Source organism: Microcaecilia unicolor, chromosome 6, assembly GCF_901765095.1.
Source record: "Microcaecilia unicolor chromosome 6, aMicUni1.1, whole genome shotgun sequence".
Classification (NCBI taxonomy): Eukaryota; Metazoa; Chordata; class Amphibia; order Gymnophiona; family Siphonopidae; genus Microcaecilia; species Microcaecilia unicolor.
The window spans coordinates 114569408-114588024 of NC_044036.1; the positions used below are offsets into that span (position 1 = coordinate 114569408).

Consider the following 18617-nt stretch of genomic DNA (forward strand, 5'->3'; position numbering starts at 1 on the left):
CAGCAGCGTGCGACTCAGCAAGGCCCCTCGGCTCCCCAGCAAAAGCAAGGGGCGAGCTTTTGACTGGCTCCAGCAGAGCATAGCCGACATCCAAGTGTCAGTGCCGGGCGACCTGCCAGTTGGAGGGAGGTTGAAAGCTTTTCACCAAAGGTGGCCTCTCATAACCTCCGATCAGTGGGTTCTCCAAATAGTCCGGCAAGGATACACCCTTAATTTGGCCTCAAAACCTCCAAATTGTCCACCGGGAGCTCAGTCTTACAGCTTCCAGCACAAGCAGGTACTTGCAGAGGAACTCTCCGCCCTTCTCAGCGCCAATGCGGTCGAGCCCGTGCCATCCAGGCAAGAAGGGCTGGGATTCTATTCCAGGTACTTCCTTGTGGAAAAGAAAACAGGGGGGATGCGTCCCATCCTAGACCTAAGGGCCCTGAACAAATATCTGGTCAAAGAAAAGTTCAGGATGCTTTCCCTGGGCACCCTTCTCCCCATGATTCAGGAAAACGATTGGCTATGCTCTCTGGACTTGAAGGACGCCTACACACACATCCCGATACTGCCAGCTCACAGGCAGTATCTGCGATTTCAGCTGGACACACGTCACTTCCAGTACTGTGTGCTACCCTTTGGGCTCGCCTCTGCGCCCAGGGTGTTCACAAAGCGCTTGGCTGTAGTAGCGGCAGCACTTCGCAGGCTGGGGGTGCACGTGTTCCCATATCTCGACGATTGGCTGGTGAAGAACACGTCCGAGGCAGGAGCCCTGCAGTCCATGCAGATGACTATTCGCCTCCTGGAGCTACTGGGGTTTGTGATAAATTACCCAAATTCCCATCTTCTCCCGGCGCAGTGACTCGAATTCATAGGAGCTCTGCTGGATTCTCGGACGGCTCACGCCTATCTCCCAGAGACGAGAGCCAACAATTTGTTGTCCCTTGTCTCGCAGGTGCGAGCGTCCCAGCAGATCACAGCTCGGCAGATGTTGAGATTACTGGGCCACATGGCCTCCACAGTTCATGTGACTCCCATGGCCCGCCTTCACATGAGATCTGCTCAGTGGACCCTAGCTTCCCAGTGGTTTCAGGCTGCTGGGGATCTAGAAGACGTGATCCACCTGTCCACGAGTTTTCTCGAATCCCTGTATTGGTGGACGATTTGGTCCAATTTGACTCTGGGACGTCCTTTCCAAATTCCTCAGCCACAAAAAGTGCTGACTACGGATGCGTCTCTCTTGGGATGGGGAGCTCATGTCGATGGGCTTCACACCCAAGGAAGCTGGTCCCTCCAGGAACGCGATCTACAGATCAATCTTCTGGAGTTACGAGCGATCTGGAACGCTCTGAAGGCTTTCAGAGATCGGCTGTCCCACCAAATTATCCAAATTCAGACAGACAACCAGGTTGCCATGTACTACGTCAACAAGCAGGGGGGCACCGGATCTCGCCCCCTGTGTCAGGAAGCCGTCAGCATGTGGCTCTGGGCTCGCCGTCACGGCATGGTGCTCCAAGCCACATATCTGGCAGGCGTAAACAACAGTCTGGCCGACAGACTGAGCAGGATTATGCAACCTCACGAGTGGTCGCTCAACTCCCGAGTGGTGCGCCAGATCTTCCAAGCGTGGGGCACCCCCTTGGTGGATCTTTTCGCATCTCGAGCCAACCACAAGGTCCCTCAGTTCTGTTCCAGGCTTCAGGCCCACGGCAGACTGGCATCGGATGCCTTCCTCCTGGACTGGGGGGAGGGTCTGCTGTATGCTTATCCTCCCATTCCTCTGGTGGGGAAGACTTTGTTGAAACTCAAGCAAGACCGAGGCACCATGATTCTGATTGCTCCTTTTTGGCCCCGTCAGTTCTGGTTCCCTCTTCTTCTGGAGTTGTCCTCCGAAGAAACGTGGAGATTGGAGTGTTTTCCGACCCTCATCACGCAGGACGAAGGGGCGCTTCTGCATCCCAACCTCCGGTCCCTGGCTCTCACGGCCTGGATGTTGAGAGCGTAGACTTTGCCTCTTTGGGTCTGTCAGAGGGTGTCTCCCGCATCTTGCTTGCTTCCAGGAAAGATTCCACTAAAAGGAGTTACTTCTTTCTATGGAGGAGGTTTGCCGTCTGGTGTGACAGCAAGGCCCTAGATCCTCGCTCTTGTCCTACACAGACCCTGCTTGAATACCTTCTGCACTTGTCTGAGTCTGGTCTCAAGACCAACTCTGTAAGGGTTCACCTTAGTGCAATCAGTGCATACCATTACCATGTGGAAGGTAAGCCGATCTCGGGACAGCCTTTAGTTGTTCGCTTCATGAGAGGTTTGCTTTTGTCAAAGCCCCCTGTCAAGCCTCCTACAGTGTCATGGGATCTCAATGTCGTTCTCACCCAGCTGATGAAACCTCCTTTTGAGCCACTGAACTCCTGCCATCTGAAGTACTTGACTTGGAAGGTCATTTTCTTGGTGGCAGTTACTTCAGCTCGTAGAGTCAGTGAGCTTCAGGCCCTGGTAGCCCAGGCTCCTTACACCAAATTTCATCATAACAGAGTAGTCCTTCGCACTCACCCTAAGTTCCTGCCAAAGGTTGTGTCGGAGTTCCATCTGAACCAGTCAATTGTCTTGCCAACATTCTTTCCCCGTCCTCATTCCTGCCCTGCTGAACGTCAGCTGCACACATTGGACTGCAAGAGAGCATTGGCCTTCTACCTGGAGCGGACACAGCCCAACAGACAGTCCGCCCAATTGTTTGTTTCTTTTGATCCCAATAGGAGGGGAGTGGCTGTGGGGAAACGCACCATATCCAATTGGCTAGCAGATTGCATTTCCTTCACTTACGCCCAGGCTGGGCTGGCTCTTGAGGGTCATGTCACGGCTCATAATGTTAGAGCCATGGCAGCGTCGGTAGCCCACTTGAAGTCAGCCACCATTGAAGAGATCTGCAAAGCTGCGACGTGGTCATCTGTCCACACATTCACATCTCATTACTGCCTGCAGCAGGATACCCGATGCGACAGTCGGTTCGGGCAGTCAGTTCTTCAGAACCTGTTTGGGCTTTAGGATCCAACTCCACCCCCCGAGGGCCCTGTTTGTTCTGTTCCAGGCTCCACTCTCAGTTAGTTGGTAAATTTTTTAGGTCAATCTCAGTTATGTCCTCGCCGTTGCGAGGCCCAATTGACCATGTTTGTTGTTTTGAGTGAGCCTGGGGGCTAGGGATACCCCATCAGTGAGAACAAGCAGCCTGCTTGTCCTCGGAGAAAGCGAATGCTACATACCTGTAGAAGGTATTCTCCGAGGACAGCAGGCTGATTGTTCTCACAAACCCGCCCGCCTCCCCTTTGGAGTTGAGTCTTCCCTTGTCTTTGTCTTGCTACACATGAGACTGGCCGGCTCAAGCCGGTTTCGGGCGGGAAGACGGCCGCGCATGCGCGGTGCGCATCGGCGCGCGAGGGCTAGCAAAGGCTTTTGCTAGTGAAGATTCCGATTGGAGGGGCTGCCGCGGACGTCACCCATCAGTGAGAACAATCAGCCTGCTGTCCTCGGAGAATACCTTCTACAGGTATGTAGCATTCGCTATATAGAAAACCAAGCTGAACACCACAAAAAGTGGCTGTATTCTTGAATAGTAGTCTATATACAACTTACACTAGTTGTTGTTAACAGATGTTTTAGGTTTTGTGTTTGTTTTTTTTGTTTTGTTTTTTAATTTCTTCCTTCCCTTTTCAATTCTAGGGAAACTCTGCGCATAACAATATCAGTTTGTCATCTGTCTTTGTGAGTGAGGATGGACACTGGAAACTTGGAGGCATTGAAATGATGTGTAAGCTCACAGAAACACCACCAGAGGTGAGATGCTGGGGAGCAGGAGGTGAGAGTAACCAGGGAAAGCAGAAACAAACATTTTAGGGGTAGTGCTTGACAGTGAACTAATTAACCAGAATTCTGAACACAACACACAATTCAATCAAAGGGAGTGCCAGAAAATGCAGTGAAAAATCAGTCTAGATGTTAACTTTTGCCTCTTCTACTTAGTTTTAAAGTGAGTAAGTTAACCAGATATGTTATCTCCCTCCCATCCTCTGTTATGTGACTACTTAGGGTATCTAGATCTTTTCACTTCCTATGTCCTCCAGCATCAGGAGTTGTTTGGTATGTCATTTTCACCATCTGCTTTCAGATAGGAACCTAGAGCATTTACAAAAATCTTTCAACCCTTCTTCATCCCCAGATATACACTTCTGTTGTGCCTTTAAGGAATGGGAGAGCTCCACTGAATTCCTGTTTCCTCACTTACTGGAAGTTTCTAGGAAGTTTAGAGAATATTAACTAGTGAATTTACTACTAGAAAGTGTGAGCAAGTTTCCTGATGAAAAGCTAACAGATTTTTTTCCCCTTTTCATCTTTTTTGGTGACCTTAGTGTTGCACATTCTAATAAAGTTATGAGCAACCTGTGCAGGTCTGTTTCTATCTTCTGAAACTGTACACATTGCATCTGTGTGGACCCAATAGAGGCTGACTAACATTGGTTTCTTGGTTAGTCTGCAGAGTTTGGGATCCTTCCTGAAGCCCATGGGCACGCTCGGGATGCTTTCGACTTTGGGAAGTTGGTTGAAAGTTTGCTGGCATACATGGATGATCAGGGTAAGTTTCTGCCTTCTCCGGTAGCTGTGACCTGCAGTGACCCTGCAATCTTGCTGCCTATTTGCTTTTTATATGACATACTCATTCTGTAGGTAATGCTCTATGATGTCATTCAGTTCAGTACACATGGTCAGAGGGAATCAGCACAGCAAAAAGTGAAGTCAGCCATGAAACAGGAAGGAAACAGCATTATTAAAGACAACACGGACCGTGTTAGAGTATAGCCTCTATCAGGAGTCTGCATAAAAATATATAAACATCCATAAAGAGCAAATCAATACAAAATATACATAAATATTATGTAAACATTTAAATAAAAATTAAGACATAAATGTGACAAAATAATATATCGTATCTCTAATTTTGTGTACATTTTCACTTAAAAGAAACATCTAAAAACTAGTAATGTTGATGTATTATTCCCTCAACACTTATTATAGGTTCGGAGTGAATCACAATTCAAGTTTAACCAATCGATAGGACTGGGAGCTTACATTTGTAAAGTAGAACAAAGTTAACATAACATAAAATAACAGTATCATATCAATGTTTAACTAGATTACACAAATCTTCTAAATAACTGTGTTTAGAAGTTTATGAAAAATCAAGTAACATGATTGAGATTTCACCAAAATTGATAAAGGATTCCAAATTTGAGAGGCTAGATATGAAAATAAAGTTGTAAAATATTTCTTTGAACATAAACCGCTATGGGGGAGATTCTATATATGGTGCCTAAAAAATCAGCACTGAAATTGGTACCGACTAAATGTATTCTATAATCAGTGCCTACATTTAGGCGTGTGATTATAGACTACATACACTTAGTTGATATTTTGCGCCTAAATCTACACGGATCCATTTACACCAACGAAAACATGGTGTAAATCCCATCACGTAGATTTAAGTGCACTGGGCCATATTCTATAACTAGGCGCATACATTTTGGAATGCCCATAACCATGTTCTGTTTTGCCTACGCGCATTAGAAGTTCATCACACATCATTATAGAATACGCTTAGCGAATTGTGTGCCTAAATTCTAATCCGTGCCAATTAGTGCTCACTATTTCTTGTTAAGTGCTGTTACTAGTGCTCATTAGCTTGTTAACCTTAAGTTTCGTACGTTGTTATAGAATCCATGCCAATCTAGGCTCGCTATATAGAATCCGAGGGTATATGATGGGGCAGAGTGGTTTAAATTATTGCGGGTGTTATACTTAAATCATTATATTGATCACTGAAGACATAGTGCCATTCCCTTCAGAATCTTATGAACAAAACAGCAAAGCTTGTAAAGAATTCTGGCCTCCACTGGCGACCAATGGAGCTTTTCATAACATGAGGAAACTCTGTCAAATCTGCCCAACCCACATATAAGACAGATTGCTGTATTTTGGATAGTTCGAAGTCTTCTTACTAGATTTTCGTACAACCAAGATATATAATATTGCAGTAGTCCAGCTTCGTAAGGACTAATGATTGCACTAGCAGTTGAAAAGACTTTAAGGTAAAGTATTCACGAATATGTCTTAAATTACTCATCGGTCAGAAGTGAAATAATTCTTTATCATAAATTTAATATTTAATACAAGCAATCAACTTGATACAGAAAATAAGTAGGTGAACGTGTATTTTAAGGAAGAAAAAGAAGGTATCAAAAAAATTAAGGAAGTTTATATCCTCTTCTAGACCTCCAAAAAGTGAAGGGGAGCAGTTGTTCAGTAATGGGGGAAAAAGCAAAGGTACTTATCTGTAGAAGGTGTTCTTCAAGGACAGCAGGCCTTATATTCTCACAAGTGGGTAACGTGGTCCCGCGTTGCCTGTTCCGGAGCTTCTAACAAGCTCAAAACAGAACTTTGTGGATTGTGAGAGACGCTCCACCGCGCATGTGCAGGTGCCTTCCCGCCCGCTGTGAGGGTGCGGTTCCCGCAGTTAGATACTACAGCAAAAATGAAAATGTAAATAGGAGAAAACTCCAAGGGAAGGTGGTCGGGTTTGTGAGAATATAAGGCCTGTTGTGTTTGGAGAACACCTGCTACAGGTAAGTACCTTCACTTTCTCTGAGGGCAAGCAGGCCTATTTATTCTCACAAGTGGGGAATCCCTAGCATCCAGGCTCACTATAAATAACAAATATTGGACAACTGGGCCTCGCAGCGGTGAGAACATAACTCAGATTATGAGAGTGCAACCTGGAACAGAATAAAAGGAACCTAGGGGGGTGGAGTTGGATTCTAGACCCCAAACAGATTCTGCAACACTGTCTGCCCGAACTGACTGTCGAGTCAGGTATTCTGCTCAAGGCAGTAATGAGATATGAATGTGTGGACTGAAGACCACGTTGCAGCCTTGCAAACTTCTTCAATGGAGGCTCACTGCAAGTGGGCTACTGATGCAGCCATGGCTCTGACATTGTGAGTCGTGACATGACCCCTCCCCCCCACGGTCCCCAGCCTGGGCATAAGTGAAAGAAATGCAATCTGTCAGTGTGTGCAGAGAACTACATTGTTGTGATGAAACTTAGTATAAGGTGCATCCACTACTAAGGCCTGACGCTCACTGATTCTACGAGCTGAAGTAACAGCCACCAAGAAAATGACCTTCCAGGTCAAGTACTTCAGATGGCAGGAATTCAGTGGCTCAAAAGGAGATTTCATCAGCTGGGTGAGAACGACGTTGAGATCCCATGACACAGGCGGAGGTTTGACAGGGGGCTTAGACAAAAGCAAACCTCTCATGAAGTGAACAACTGGAGGCTGTCCAGAGATGGGCTTACCTTCTACATGGTGATAAGCACTAATTGCACTGAGGTGAACCCTTACGGAGTTGGTCTTAAGACCAGACTCGGAGAGGTGTAGAAGGTATTCAAGCAGGGTCTGTGTAAGGCAGGAAATAGGATCTAAGGTCTTGCCCTCACTCCAGACGGCAAACTTTCATTTAAAAGAGTGACACCTCTTAGTGGAATCTTTTCTGGAAGCTAGCAAGACCCGGGAGACAACCTCTGAGAGACCCAAGGAAGCAAATTCTAGGCTTTCAACATCCAGGCCATGAGGGCCAGAGACTGAAGGTCGGGATACAGAAGAGATCCCTCGTTCTCAGTGCTGAGGGTCGTAAAATGCTCCAATCTCCATGGATCATCTGAGGATATCTCCAGAAGAAGAGTGAACCAGATCTGCCATGGCCAGTAAGGTGCAATTAAGATCACGTTCCCGTGGTCTTGCTTGAGTTTCGGCAAATTCTTCCAAACAAGAGGGATGGGAGAATACACATACAGAAGACCCATCCCCCAAAGTAGGAGGAAGGCATCTGATGCTAGTCTGTCGTGAGCCTGAAGCTTGGAACAGAACTGAAGGACTTTGTGATTCAGGTGAGTGGCAAAGAGATCCACCGAGGGGGTGCCCCACACTTGGAAGATCTTGTGGGCAACGCCTATGCTGAGAGACCATTCGTGTGTTTGCATAACTCTGCTCAGTCTGTTGGCCAGACTGTTGTTCTTGCCTGCCAGATAAGTGGCTCGAAGGAACATGCTGTGCTGGCGAGCCCAGTGCACCTCCGGACGGTCTTCTGACACAGAGGACGCGATCTGGTGCTCTCCTGCTTGTTAGTGTAATACATTGCAACTTGGTTGTCTGAGTACAATATGGTAAGATAGCTGATCTCTGAAAGCCTTTAGAGCGTTCCAGATCGCCCAAAGTTCAAGAAGGTTGACCTGAAGACCTGTTTCCTGAGCTGACCAGTCTCCTTGAGTGTGAAGCCCATTCAGATGAGCTCTCCCAATCTAGGAGAGATGCATTCGTTGTCTTCACGTTTTGAGGCTGAGAAATTTGGAATGGGAGTCCCAGAGACAAATTGGATTGAATGGTCAACCAGAATAAAGAGTGAACAAGGTCTGGGTACTCTTGGGTGACATCTTCTAGACTTCCCATGGCTTGGCGCCACTGGGAGGCTAGGGTCCATTGGGCTGATCTCATGTGAAGGTGTGTCATGAGTGTCGCATAAACTGTGGAAGCCATGTGGCCCAACAACCTCAACATCTGCCAAGCTGTGACCTACATATGAGTTTATCTTGTTGGGCAGACTGGATGGACCGTGCAGGTCTTTTTCTGCCGTCATCTACTATGTTACTATCCAGCTTATAATCGAAAGTGATCGCCGGCAATTTCCCGACATAAATCGGGAGATGGCCGGCGATCTCGGAAAAGCGGCGAAATCGGTATAATCGAAAGCTGCGTTTTTGACAGCATCGCCGCTTTCCCGTTGCCTCGCCGGCGAAAGTTCAAAGGGGCGTGTCGCTGGCTAAGCGAAGGCGGGGCGTGGGCGTGGCTACCAGATGGCCGGCTTTCGCCGATAATGGAAAAAAACCCCCCCAGCGATAAGCAGTATTTCGCCGGGTTTACTTGGTCCTTTTATTTTCACGACCAAGCCTCAAAAAGGTGCCCCAGCTGACCAGATGACCACCGGAGGGAATGGGGGGTGACCTCCCCATACTCCCCCAGTGGTCACCAACCCCCTCCCACACTAAAAAAATAAAATTAAAAACCTTTTTTGCCAGCCTGTATGCCAGCCTTAAATGATGTACCCACCTCCATGACAGCAGAATGTGTTCTATCCTTTCCCTGGTTGTGATGTGGCTCTCGGGTGAGTGTGGGTGTAGGGTACTGGGCTGTACTCCCATGGTGCTTTTCCCCCTGCTAACTGGGTCAGAGTGTGCCCTGTTTTACTTCCGTTAGTCCATGAGGTAGTGGCCATGTTTGTAAGTCACTTTTAGATCCCTTTCATGTGTTAGCCACATTAGAGAACTTAGTTCTTACCTTGAATGTGACTGAAAGAGGGCATTGTACAGCATTCTGCCAGCTCTGACCTACTGCTAATCTCACTACCAGGAAGACTCTTTGCCAGTGTGGCACAACTTCTGATCTGCAGTTAACTGTGAGTAAACGTGCTTATTCAAATAAAGGACGTTTTCAGCGACATTAGTCTTCAGGTGTCAACTGGTGTGCTAAGTTTATACAGCAGCAACAAGTCCTGTCCCTGGAGCACTTTTAGTGGGTACCGCAGTGCACTTAAGGCAGGCGGACCCAGACCCATCCCCCCCCCCCCCCCCCCCCACCTGTAACACTGGTAATGCACTGTAATGCTGGTAATGAGAGCCCTCCAGAACCCACTGTACCCACATGTCTAGGGTGCCCAGTTGGTGTCCTGGCATGTCAGGGGGACCAGTGCGCTACAAATGCTGGCTCCGCCCACGACCAAATGGCTTGGATTTCGCCGGGTTGGAGATCGCTGATAGTTTTTTCCATTATCACTGAAAAACAAACCCGGCCATCTCAAACCCGGCGAAATCCAAGCCATTTGGCCGGGCTAAACCGTATTATTGAAAAAAAATGGCTGGCCATCTTTTTCGATAATACGGTTCCGGCCAGCTGTAGCGCCGCCGCCACAATAGATCGCCGGCGACCTATTTGGCCGGTGACGTTCGATTATGCCCCTCCACGTTACAGAGAGGCTTGAACCTGAGAAGCCAGGGTGGCTAGAGTGTCTGCTCTTGGTTCTGGGAGGAAAGCTCGAACCTTCTGCATATCGAGCAGTGCTCCAATGAACTCAAATTGTTGGACAGGGTGAAGATGGGACTTGGAGTAGTTTATAACGAATCTTAATATCTGTAACACCCAAATAGTCCTCTGCATGGACTCCCGAGCACCGTCCTCTGACTTGCTCTTTACCAGCCAATCGTCGCGATAAGGGAACACATGTACCCCTAGCCTGTGTAGCAACGCTTTGACTACTGCTAGGCATTTGGTAAAGACCCCGGGTGCTGATGCAAGGCCAAAGGGTAACATGCTGTACTGGAAGTGACGTGTTCCTAGCCGAAACCATAGATACTTCCGGTAGGCTGGAAATATCGGGATGTGTGTCTATGGTCCAGAGAGCATAGCCAACCATGCTTCTGAATCATGGGGAGAAGGGTGCCCAGGGGAAATCATCCCACCAGTTGGAGGTTATAAGGGGCCACCTTTCGTAGAAAAAGTTCGGCCTCCTTCCAACCGGAAGGTCATCTGGTACAGACACTTTGACATCGGCTATGCTGTACCGGAACCATTCAAAAGCTCGCCCCTTGCTTTTGCTGGGGAGCAGCGGGGGCCTTAGGCACAAGCTGTTGACATGAACTAGCTCGCTGGGGTTGAGCTTGAGCAGACTGGCAAGAGGTTGCAGCATACCTATTCTTCTGTGGGTAGTAGGTATCCTTTCCTTACTTACCAAAATACCTCTTGGACGAGAAGGCAGGTGCAGAAAGTGTCCAGTGGGCGAGAGAAGAGATGGTATCAGTATGTTTTTTGATTTGGTCAGCGATCTCCTCAACCTTCTCTCCAAAAAGGTTATCCCCTCGGCATGGAGCATCATTCAATCTCTGCTGATCAGAATGTCCTAAGTCAGAAACACGTAGCCATGAGAGTCTGCACATTGCTCTACTCTGAGCAGAGATCTTGGATGCCATATCAAAATTGTAATAGGCGCCCCTGGCCAAGAACTTAATGGCACTCCTTTTGCTGCTTGGCCAATTGGTGTACTGACTCAGCCTGCTCCGGAGGGAGAGCTTCTGCGAAGTTCAGCAACTTACGTACCGAGTCGCACAAGTGAACGCTTGTAAAGAGCTGGTAAGACAATATGGGACATGAGCTTTGAAGCTTGGAACATTTTCCTCCCAAGAGTCCAAGGTTCTAACTTCGATGCCTGGAGGTGCTGAGGCATAGTCTCTCTAGTACTCTTGGCCCTTTTGAGAGCAGATTCCACCACCGTGGAATTGAGGCAACTGGGGCCTACTAAAACCAGGTGTATTTTGGATCCAATCCATGGTATCTATCTTCTTTGGCAGAACAGGAACTGAGAGAGGGGACTCCCAATTCCTTTCGAGGACTTCCTGGAATACCTTTTGGAGAGGGACAGTCACAGCCTCCCTAGGAGGAGACATTTAGTTCAGTACCTCAAGTGTCTTAGCCCTGTGCTCGTCCTCCATTTCTAAAGGAAATGGAATAACCACAGCCATTTCCTAAACAAAAGATGGAAATGAAAGGCTCTCTGGAGGAGACTTTTGCCTTTCAGGTGGAAGGGAGGGTTCTGAGGGGATGCCATAGGACTCATCCAAGGAGGAGTACCTTGGATCCTCCTCTGACTCCCATGATTGTTGCTCATCAATGTTGGACAATACCTCTCTATGGGAGTGTCAACACTGAGCCTGCCTTGACGTAGAGGAACCATGTCCCTGACAGGGGCGTTGAGGAGCCGGCTCCCGCCTCGACTCTGTCGAATCTTCCTCCACTGACGTGGAGGGGGTGCCGGAGGCTGCACCACAGGCTGCACCACAGGCTGAGGGCTAAGCGGGGCCACAACGGGAGGTGCCGACACACACCATTGTATGAGGCCAACCAGCAGTTCAGGTAACAAGGCCCGAATATGCTCATTGAGGGTCGACATTGGGAAAAAGCTGGGGTGCCAGCTCAGACAGGTTGCAGATCCGCTGGGGTCGAGACGGGAGACGGGTTTTGGCTGCTCAGAGACCAGCACATTGGCACTTCTTGAATGGAGAGGGAGCCTATTCTCTTGATGCCCTGGAACTCCCAGCACCATGTGTCGAGGAAGACCAGTGCTGATGCTTCTTAGCCTTCGCCTGAAGCTTGGCACCGAGACTCCTTGGTACCAACGAGGATGACGTTGAATCCTCACGTCTCCTTGGGTTTGGGTCTTACACTGGCCATTCCTGGTGGCCCTGTCCAGCAGATGGCGTTGAGACAGGTGGAGACCCACTCGACACACTACTGCTCCCAGTGTCCATATGTCTTGAAGCATCCATAACTGGGACCTATGCTCCTGATGCCGATGCAGTCTTTGACATTGAAGTTGACGCTTCTGACCCCAATGTCAGTGCAAATGTCAAGGACTTGGGGACCTGGCTCCAAAACTCTTTTCCCGTTGAGCCTCTCTTGTGCATACGCAGACAGGACACAACATGGCTGTAGTCAGGCCCTAAGCACTTAAGACACCATGAATGGGAGTCTGCACCAGAGATGGTTCAATTGCACCGGATACAGCGCTTAAAGTCACTGGGAACTTTAGATAACATGGACAGAAAAACTGCAGCGAAATCAAATGGCTCGATGGTGCCAGAAAAAGGGGCAAGGCACCAAGAAGAAAGATGGAAAAAACCCGGTCAGAATCATGGCCTAAACGTGGCCTACTGACTGGAAAATAAAGGAAACTTAGAAAAAAAAAAAAAATGGCAAAATAGCTAAAAAAATATTAAGGGAAGAGAGGAAAAGGGAACCCGAAGACAGGCAGAAGAAAAAATCTTCCAAAAATAGCCGAAAGGCACAAAAAAAAGCTCTTTGATCGGGTGTGAAGAGATACAAAAAAAAAAACACAGTGCCTCTTCACCGTGGTAAAAAAGAACTGTGGGAACTGCGCCCTCGTGGTGGGCGGGAAGGTAGTCTCGCATGCATGGTGGAGAGTTTCTCGCAGTGGCGTTCCTAGCCTGGCTGACACCCGGGGCGGATCGCCGATGCGCCCCCCCCCCCCCCCGGGTGCATTTTTACCTGCTGGGGGGGGGGGGGGGTGCCGCGCGCCTGTTAGCTCCGAGTCCGCTCGTTCCCTCCCTGCTGCTCCCTCTGCCCCGGAACAGCCCCCCACTTTGGTACGCCACTGGTTTCTCGCACTCCACAATGCTCTGTTTTCAACTTGTTAGAAGCTCCAGACTGGGCAACACGGGACCGCGTTACACATTTGTGAGAATAAATAGGCCTACTTGCCCTCTGAGAAGTATTTATAGGAAAATTGGCAATAAAAACCGATATGCAGGTACATAACTAAGATGCTTGTCTACCTGACAGACTAATACACTTGTACTTCAAGGGTAAGCACGTCACCCGATCGGATAGGAAACTTATTATCAAGAAAATTTTTTAAGTTCACCTGGGTCACGAAAACATAACGTTCATTTTGCAACTTTATCAAACCCTTAGAAGCCAAATGCAAAAAGAATTCTCCTTTTACTTGTATAACTCTAGTAAAAAGGGCCAGGAAAAGTTTACGCCATTCCTGGGTTTCTCTGGAAATATCTGGATAATACCAAACTTTGGACCTTTTTTTATCAAGCCACACTAGCGGTTCCCACGTGGCAATGCCAATGGAGCCAATTCAGAGTGAATGGAGTTTGTTGGCATTACCGCACCGGGAGCTGCTAGCACAGCTTGATGAAAAGCCCTTTGTGGCCCAAGAATATGACAATTAAATTATCTGGAGGTGACACATCTTCCTCACCAGCAGAGTCTAATGCCTAGCATTTCTTAAAAAGACAGATAGTAAATCTTATTAATAGGAGGCAGTGTTCGGCTGGGTATTTTCAATGTCGCTAACATAATTTTTTTTTTTAAAGTTCTCTTCATGAGACTTTTGAAAGTTCAGGGAGGGTAGATTACATACCCACAGCTGGTTTTCAGTCTGCTCCAACTTACACTGCAGGCCTCCACAACTTTGGAGCATTTTAAATTGACCTTCGTGAACTTTTTTCACTCTTTCCTCCATACCAGAACACCTCCCTTCTAGACTTTAAGTCCATCCATAGCAGACCTTCGGGTAGTTATTCTCAACTTGGTCCAAATGACTTCACACTCTTATCCAGCTTGGTTATTGTCTCCCAAATTAAAAGCAGAGTGATCTCTGCCAGCGCCACTGATAAAACTCCAACTCTGTTACTCAAGTACATAAGTACATAAGTACATAAGTAGTGCCATACTGGGAAAGACCAAAGGTCCATCTAGCCCAGCATCCTGTCACCGACAGTGGCCAATCCAGGTCAAGGGCACCTGGCACGCTCCCCAAACGTAAAAACATTCCAGACAAGTTATACCTAAAAATGCGGAATTTTTCCAAGTCCATTTAATAGCGGTCTATGGACTTGTCCTTTAGGAATCTATCTAACCCCTTTTTAAACTCCGTCAAGCTAACCGCCCGTACCACGTTCTCCGGAAACGAATTCCAGAGTCTAATTACACGTTGGGTGAAGAAAAATTTTCTCCGATTCGTTTTAAATTTACCACACTGTAGCTTCAACTCATGCCCTCTAGTCCTAGTATTTTTGGATAGCGTGAACAGTCGCTTCACATCCACCCGATCCATTCCACTCATTATTTTATACACTTCTATCATATCTCCCCTCAGCCGTCTCTTCTCCAAGCTGAAAAGCCCTAGCCTTCTCAGCCTCTCTTCATAGGAAAGTCGTCCCATCCCCACTATCATTTTCGTCGCCCTTCGCTGTACCTTTTCCAATTCTACTATATCTTTTTTGAGATACGGAGACCAGTACTGAACACAATACTCCAGGTGCGGTCGCACCATGGAGCGATACAACGGCATTATAACATCCGCACACCTGGACTCCATACCCTTCCTAATAACACCCAACATTCTATTCGCTTTCCTAGCCGCAGCAGCACACTGAGCAGAAGGTTTCAGCGTATCATCGACGACGATGCTCAGCGTGAGCCAGGGAACCTACTGTAAGTACAGCTGAGCCGGCTTCTTCGGCCAAACTTCCCTGTCCAGCTCCTACCACCAGTGTTTGTCCAGTCTCCCAGTCTACCACTGCTCCAGTGTCACTCGGACAGGGTTTGGGACAGCATCACACCCATCTGGACTGGAGAGCTAACTGCAGTAGACTGTCGCAGTATTCAAGCAGGGTGGACTGAGAGACCCACTTTCCTCAAGGCGTTACAGGTATTCCTGCACCTTTGGGCGAGCAAGGAAACCTCAGGAGCTCCTTCATCATCCCTCCAAACCGAAGCAATGACAACTGACCAGGAGAAGGGGTACTCAGTAAAATATTTCTAGCTTCCCTCCCTCCTCTTCGGCATAATTGCAAAAATATAAGCTCATTTTCCAACAGTGCTCAGGAGAAGTCAGTCTTTAATAACCTGCAACATCAGCCATCTTGGACTGCCTCCCAACATGAATAAAAGTGAAATAGAATGCTTCTAAGGTAATTAAGGGCATGTGAGACAGAATAAATAACATGATAACTAAAGGAAGATACCATCCAGCCAGTGGTGCAGGCATGCAATGCTTCCTGTGATACAGAGAGCTCACAAGTTAGAATGAAGTACATAAGTACATAAGTAGTGCCATACTGGGAAAGACCAAAGGTCCATCTAGCCCAGCATCCTGTCACCGACAGTGGCCAATCCAGGTCAAGGGCACCTGGCACGCTCCCCAAACGTAAAAACATTCCAGACAAGTTATACCTAAAAATGCGGAATTTTTCCAAGTCCATTTAATAGCGGTCTATGGACTTGTCCTTTAGGAATCTATCTAACCCCTTTTTAAACTCCGTCAAGCTAACCGCCCGTACCACGTTCTCCGGCAACGAATTCCAGAGTCTAATTACACGTTGGGTGAAGAAAAATTTTCTCCGATTCGTTTTAAATTTACCACACTGTAGCTTCAACTCATGCCCTCTAGTCCTAGTATTTTTGGATAGCGTGAACAGTCGCTTCACATCCACCCGATCCATTCCACTCATTATTTTATACACTTCTATCATATCTCCCCTCAGCCGTCTCTTCTCCAAGCTGAAAAGCCCTAGCCTTCTCAGCCTCTCTTCGTAGGAAAGTCGTCCCATCCCCACTATCATTTTCGTCGCCCTTCGCTGTACCTTTTCCAATTCTACTATATCTTTTTTGAGATACGGAGACCAGTACTGAACACAATACTCCAGGTGCGGTCGCACCATGGAGCGATACAACGGCATTATAACATCCGCACACCTGGACTCCATACCCTTCCTAATAACACCCAACATTCTATTCGCTTTCCTAGCCGCAGCAGCACACTGAGCAGAAGGTTTCAGCGTATCATCGACGACAACACCCAGATCCCTTTCTTGATCCGTAACTCCTAACGCGGAACCTTGCAAGACGTAGCTATAATTCGGGTTCCTCTTACCCACATGCATCACTTTGCACTTGTCAACATTGAACTTCATCTGCCACTTGCACGCCCATTCTCCCAGTCTCGCAAGGTCCTCCTGTAATCGTTCACATTCCTCCTGCGACTTGACGACCCTGAATAATTTTGTGTCATCGGCGAATTTAATTACCTCACTAGTTATTCCCATCTCTAGGTCATTTATAAATACATTAAAAAGCAACGGACCCAGCACAGACCCCTGCGGGACCCCACTAACTACCCTCCTCCACTGAGAATACTGGCCACGCAATCCTACTCTCTGCTTCCTATCTTTCAACCAGTTCTTAATCCATAATAATACCCTACCTCCGATTCCATGACTCTGCAATTTCTTCAGGAGTCTTTCGTGCGGCACTTTGTCAAACGCCTTCTGAAAATCCAGATATACAATATCAACCGGCTCCCCATTGTCCACATGTTTGCTTACCCCCTCAAAAAAATGCATTAGATTGGTGAGGCAAGACTTCCCTTCACTAAATCCGTGCTGACTTTGTCTCATCAGTCCATGTTTTTGTATATGCTCTGCAATTTTATTCTTAATAATAGCCTCCACCATCTTGCCCGGCACCGACGTCAGACTCACCGGTCTATAATTTCCCGGATCTCCTCTGGAACCCTTCTTAAAAATCGGAGTAACATTGGCTACCCTCCAGTCTTCCGGTACTACACTCGATTTTAGGGACAGATTGCATATTTCTAACAGTAGCTCCGCAAGTTCATTTTTTAGTTCTATTAATACTCTGGGATGAATACCATCAGGTCCCGGTGATTTACTACTCTTCAGCTTGCTGAACTGACCCATTACATCCTCCAAGGTTACAGAGAATTTGTTTAGTTTCTCCGACTCCCCCGCTTCAAATATTCTTTCCGGCACCGGTGTCCCCCCCCAAATCCTCCTCGGTGAAGACCGAAGCAAAGAATTCATTTAATTTCTCCGCTACGGCTTTGTCCTCCTTGATCGCCCCTTTAACACCATTTTCGTCCAAAAGTACAAGCAGTTTCAAAATAATGTGTATTATTTTTATACCAGAATTACTAATTTGTGAGTTCTGTGTACTACAGGAAGCATTGTATGCCTGCACCATTGGCTGGATGGTATCCTCCTTTTTTTTTTTTTTTTTAATCTTCCATCACTTAATGACCTTAGACACATTATTGGAATATTTCACATTTAATTGTATTTATCAGTTTTTTACATTTTAAGTGAAAATGTGCACAATTAAAACTTATCGAGATGATAATTTTGTCACATTTATTATATTTTAATTTTTATTTATATGTTTACATATATATATAGACCCCTGACACAGGCTATACGCCGAAACACAGTCCATGTTGGGTCTTTAATAAAGCTGCTTCCTCCCTGCTTTATGGCTGACTGTGACAAAGTTTGGGTCATCTGGTAGTTTGTCTCCTTTAGGGATGGATTCAAATTCCTCATAGTCCTCACAGCTCTTATGCAAGCATGCAACAGGCTTCCTCACTGAACTTAAAAGAGCAGCACTGGCTTTGTTCTGCAAAATTATCAGCTTACCTCTTCCTGGGCCTATATCTGGCCCATTATCTGGGCTGAAGGCAGTAGGCGGAGCTTGCTGCCATATTGGCCACAACAAAACAATTGCTCTCAGTATTGAAAGCAATAGGAAACCTATGAGGTTTATATTGTTTTATATTAAACCTCCTATGTTTTGCATTCTAGGGGGTTGGGGGGGAGGGGAATGTAAGGGGAGTTGGAAGGGGGTTTTGGGGCGTTTTTGAGGAGTCTGTGAAGGGGACAGGGTTATATTCAAATGCTTTTGTCTGTGCTCCAGAGCTTGCATGCTTATTTGCAGTGCTGTATTATGGATTTCAGTGTTGTGCTATATGCCTTTATTTTTCCTTTTTATATAGAAATATCTTTATTGTCATCATAAGGAAAAATAAAGGCATTTAGCGCATCACTGAAATCCACAATACAGCATTGCAAATAATAAAGCAAGCTCTGGAGCACTGAC

General features: G+C 47.0%; 1 protein-coding gene across 2 annotated transcripts in view; it reads left to right on the forward strand.

The window, feature by feature from the left end:
* The window catches only part of SCYL3 (SCY1 like pseudokinase 3), a 62457-nt gene that overhangs the window by 17388 nt on the left and 26452 nt on the right, over window positions 1–18617 (forward strand). For both annotated transcript variants that reach the window (XM_030205951.1, XM_030205952.1), the window contains exons 3-4: window positions 3697–3810; window positions 4504–4606. In XM_030205951.1, the coding sequence (XP_030061811.1) occupies window positions 3697–3810; window positions 4504–4606 (217 nt within the window). The remainder of the gene's footprint in view (window positions 1–3696; window positions 3811–4503; window positions 4607–18617) is intronic.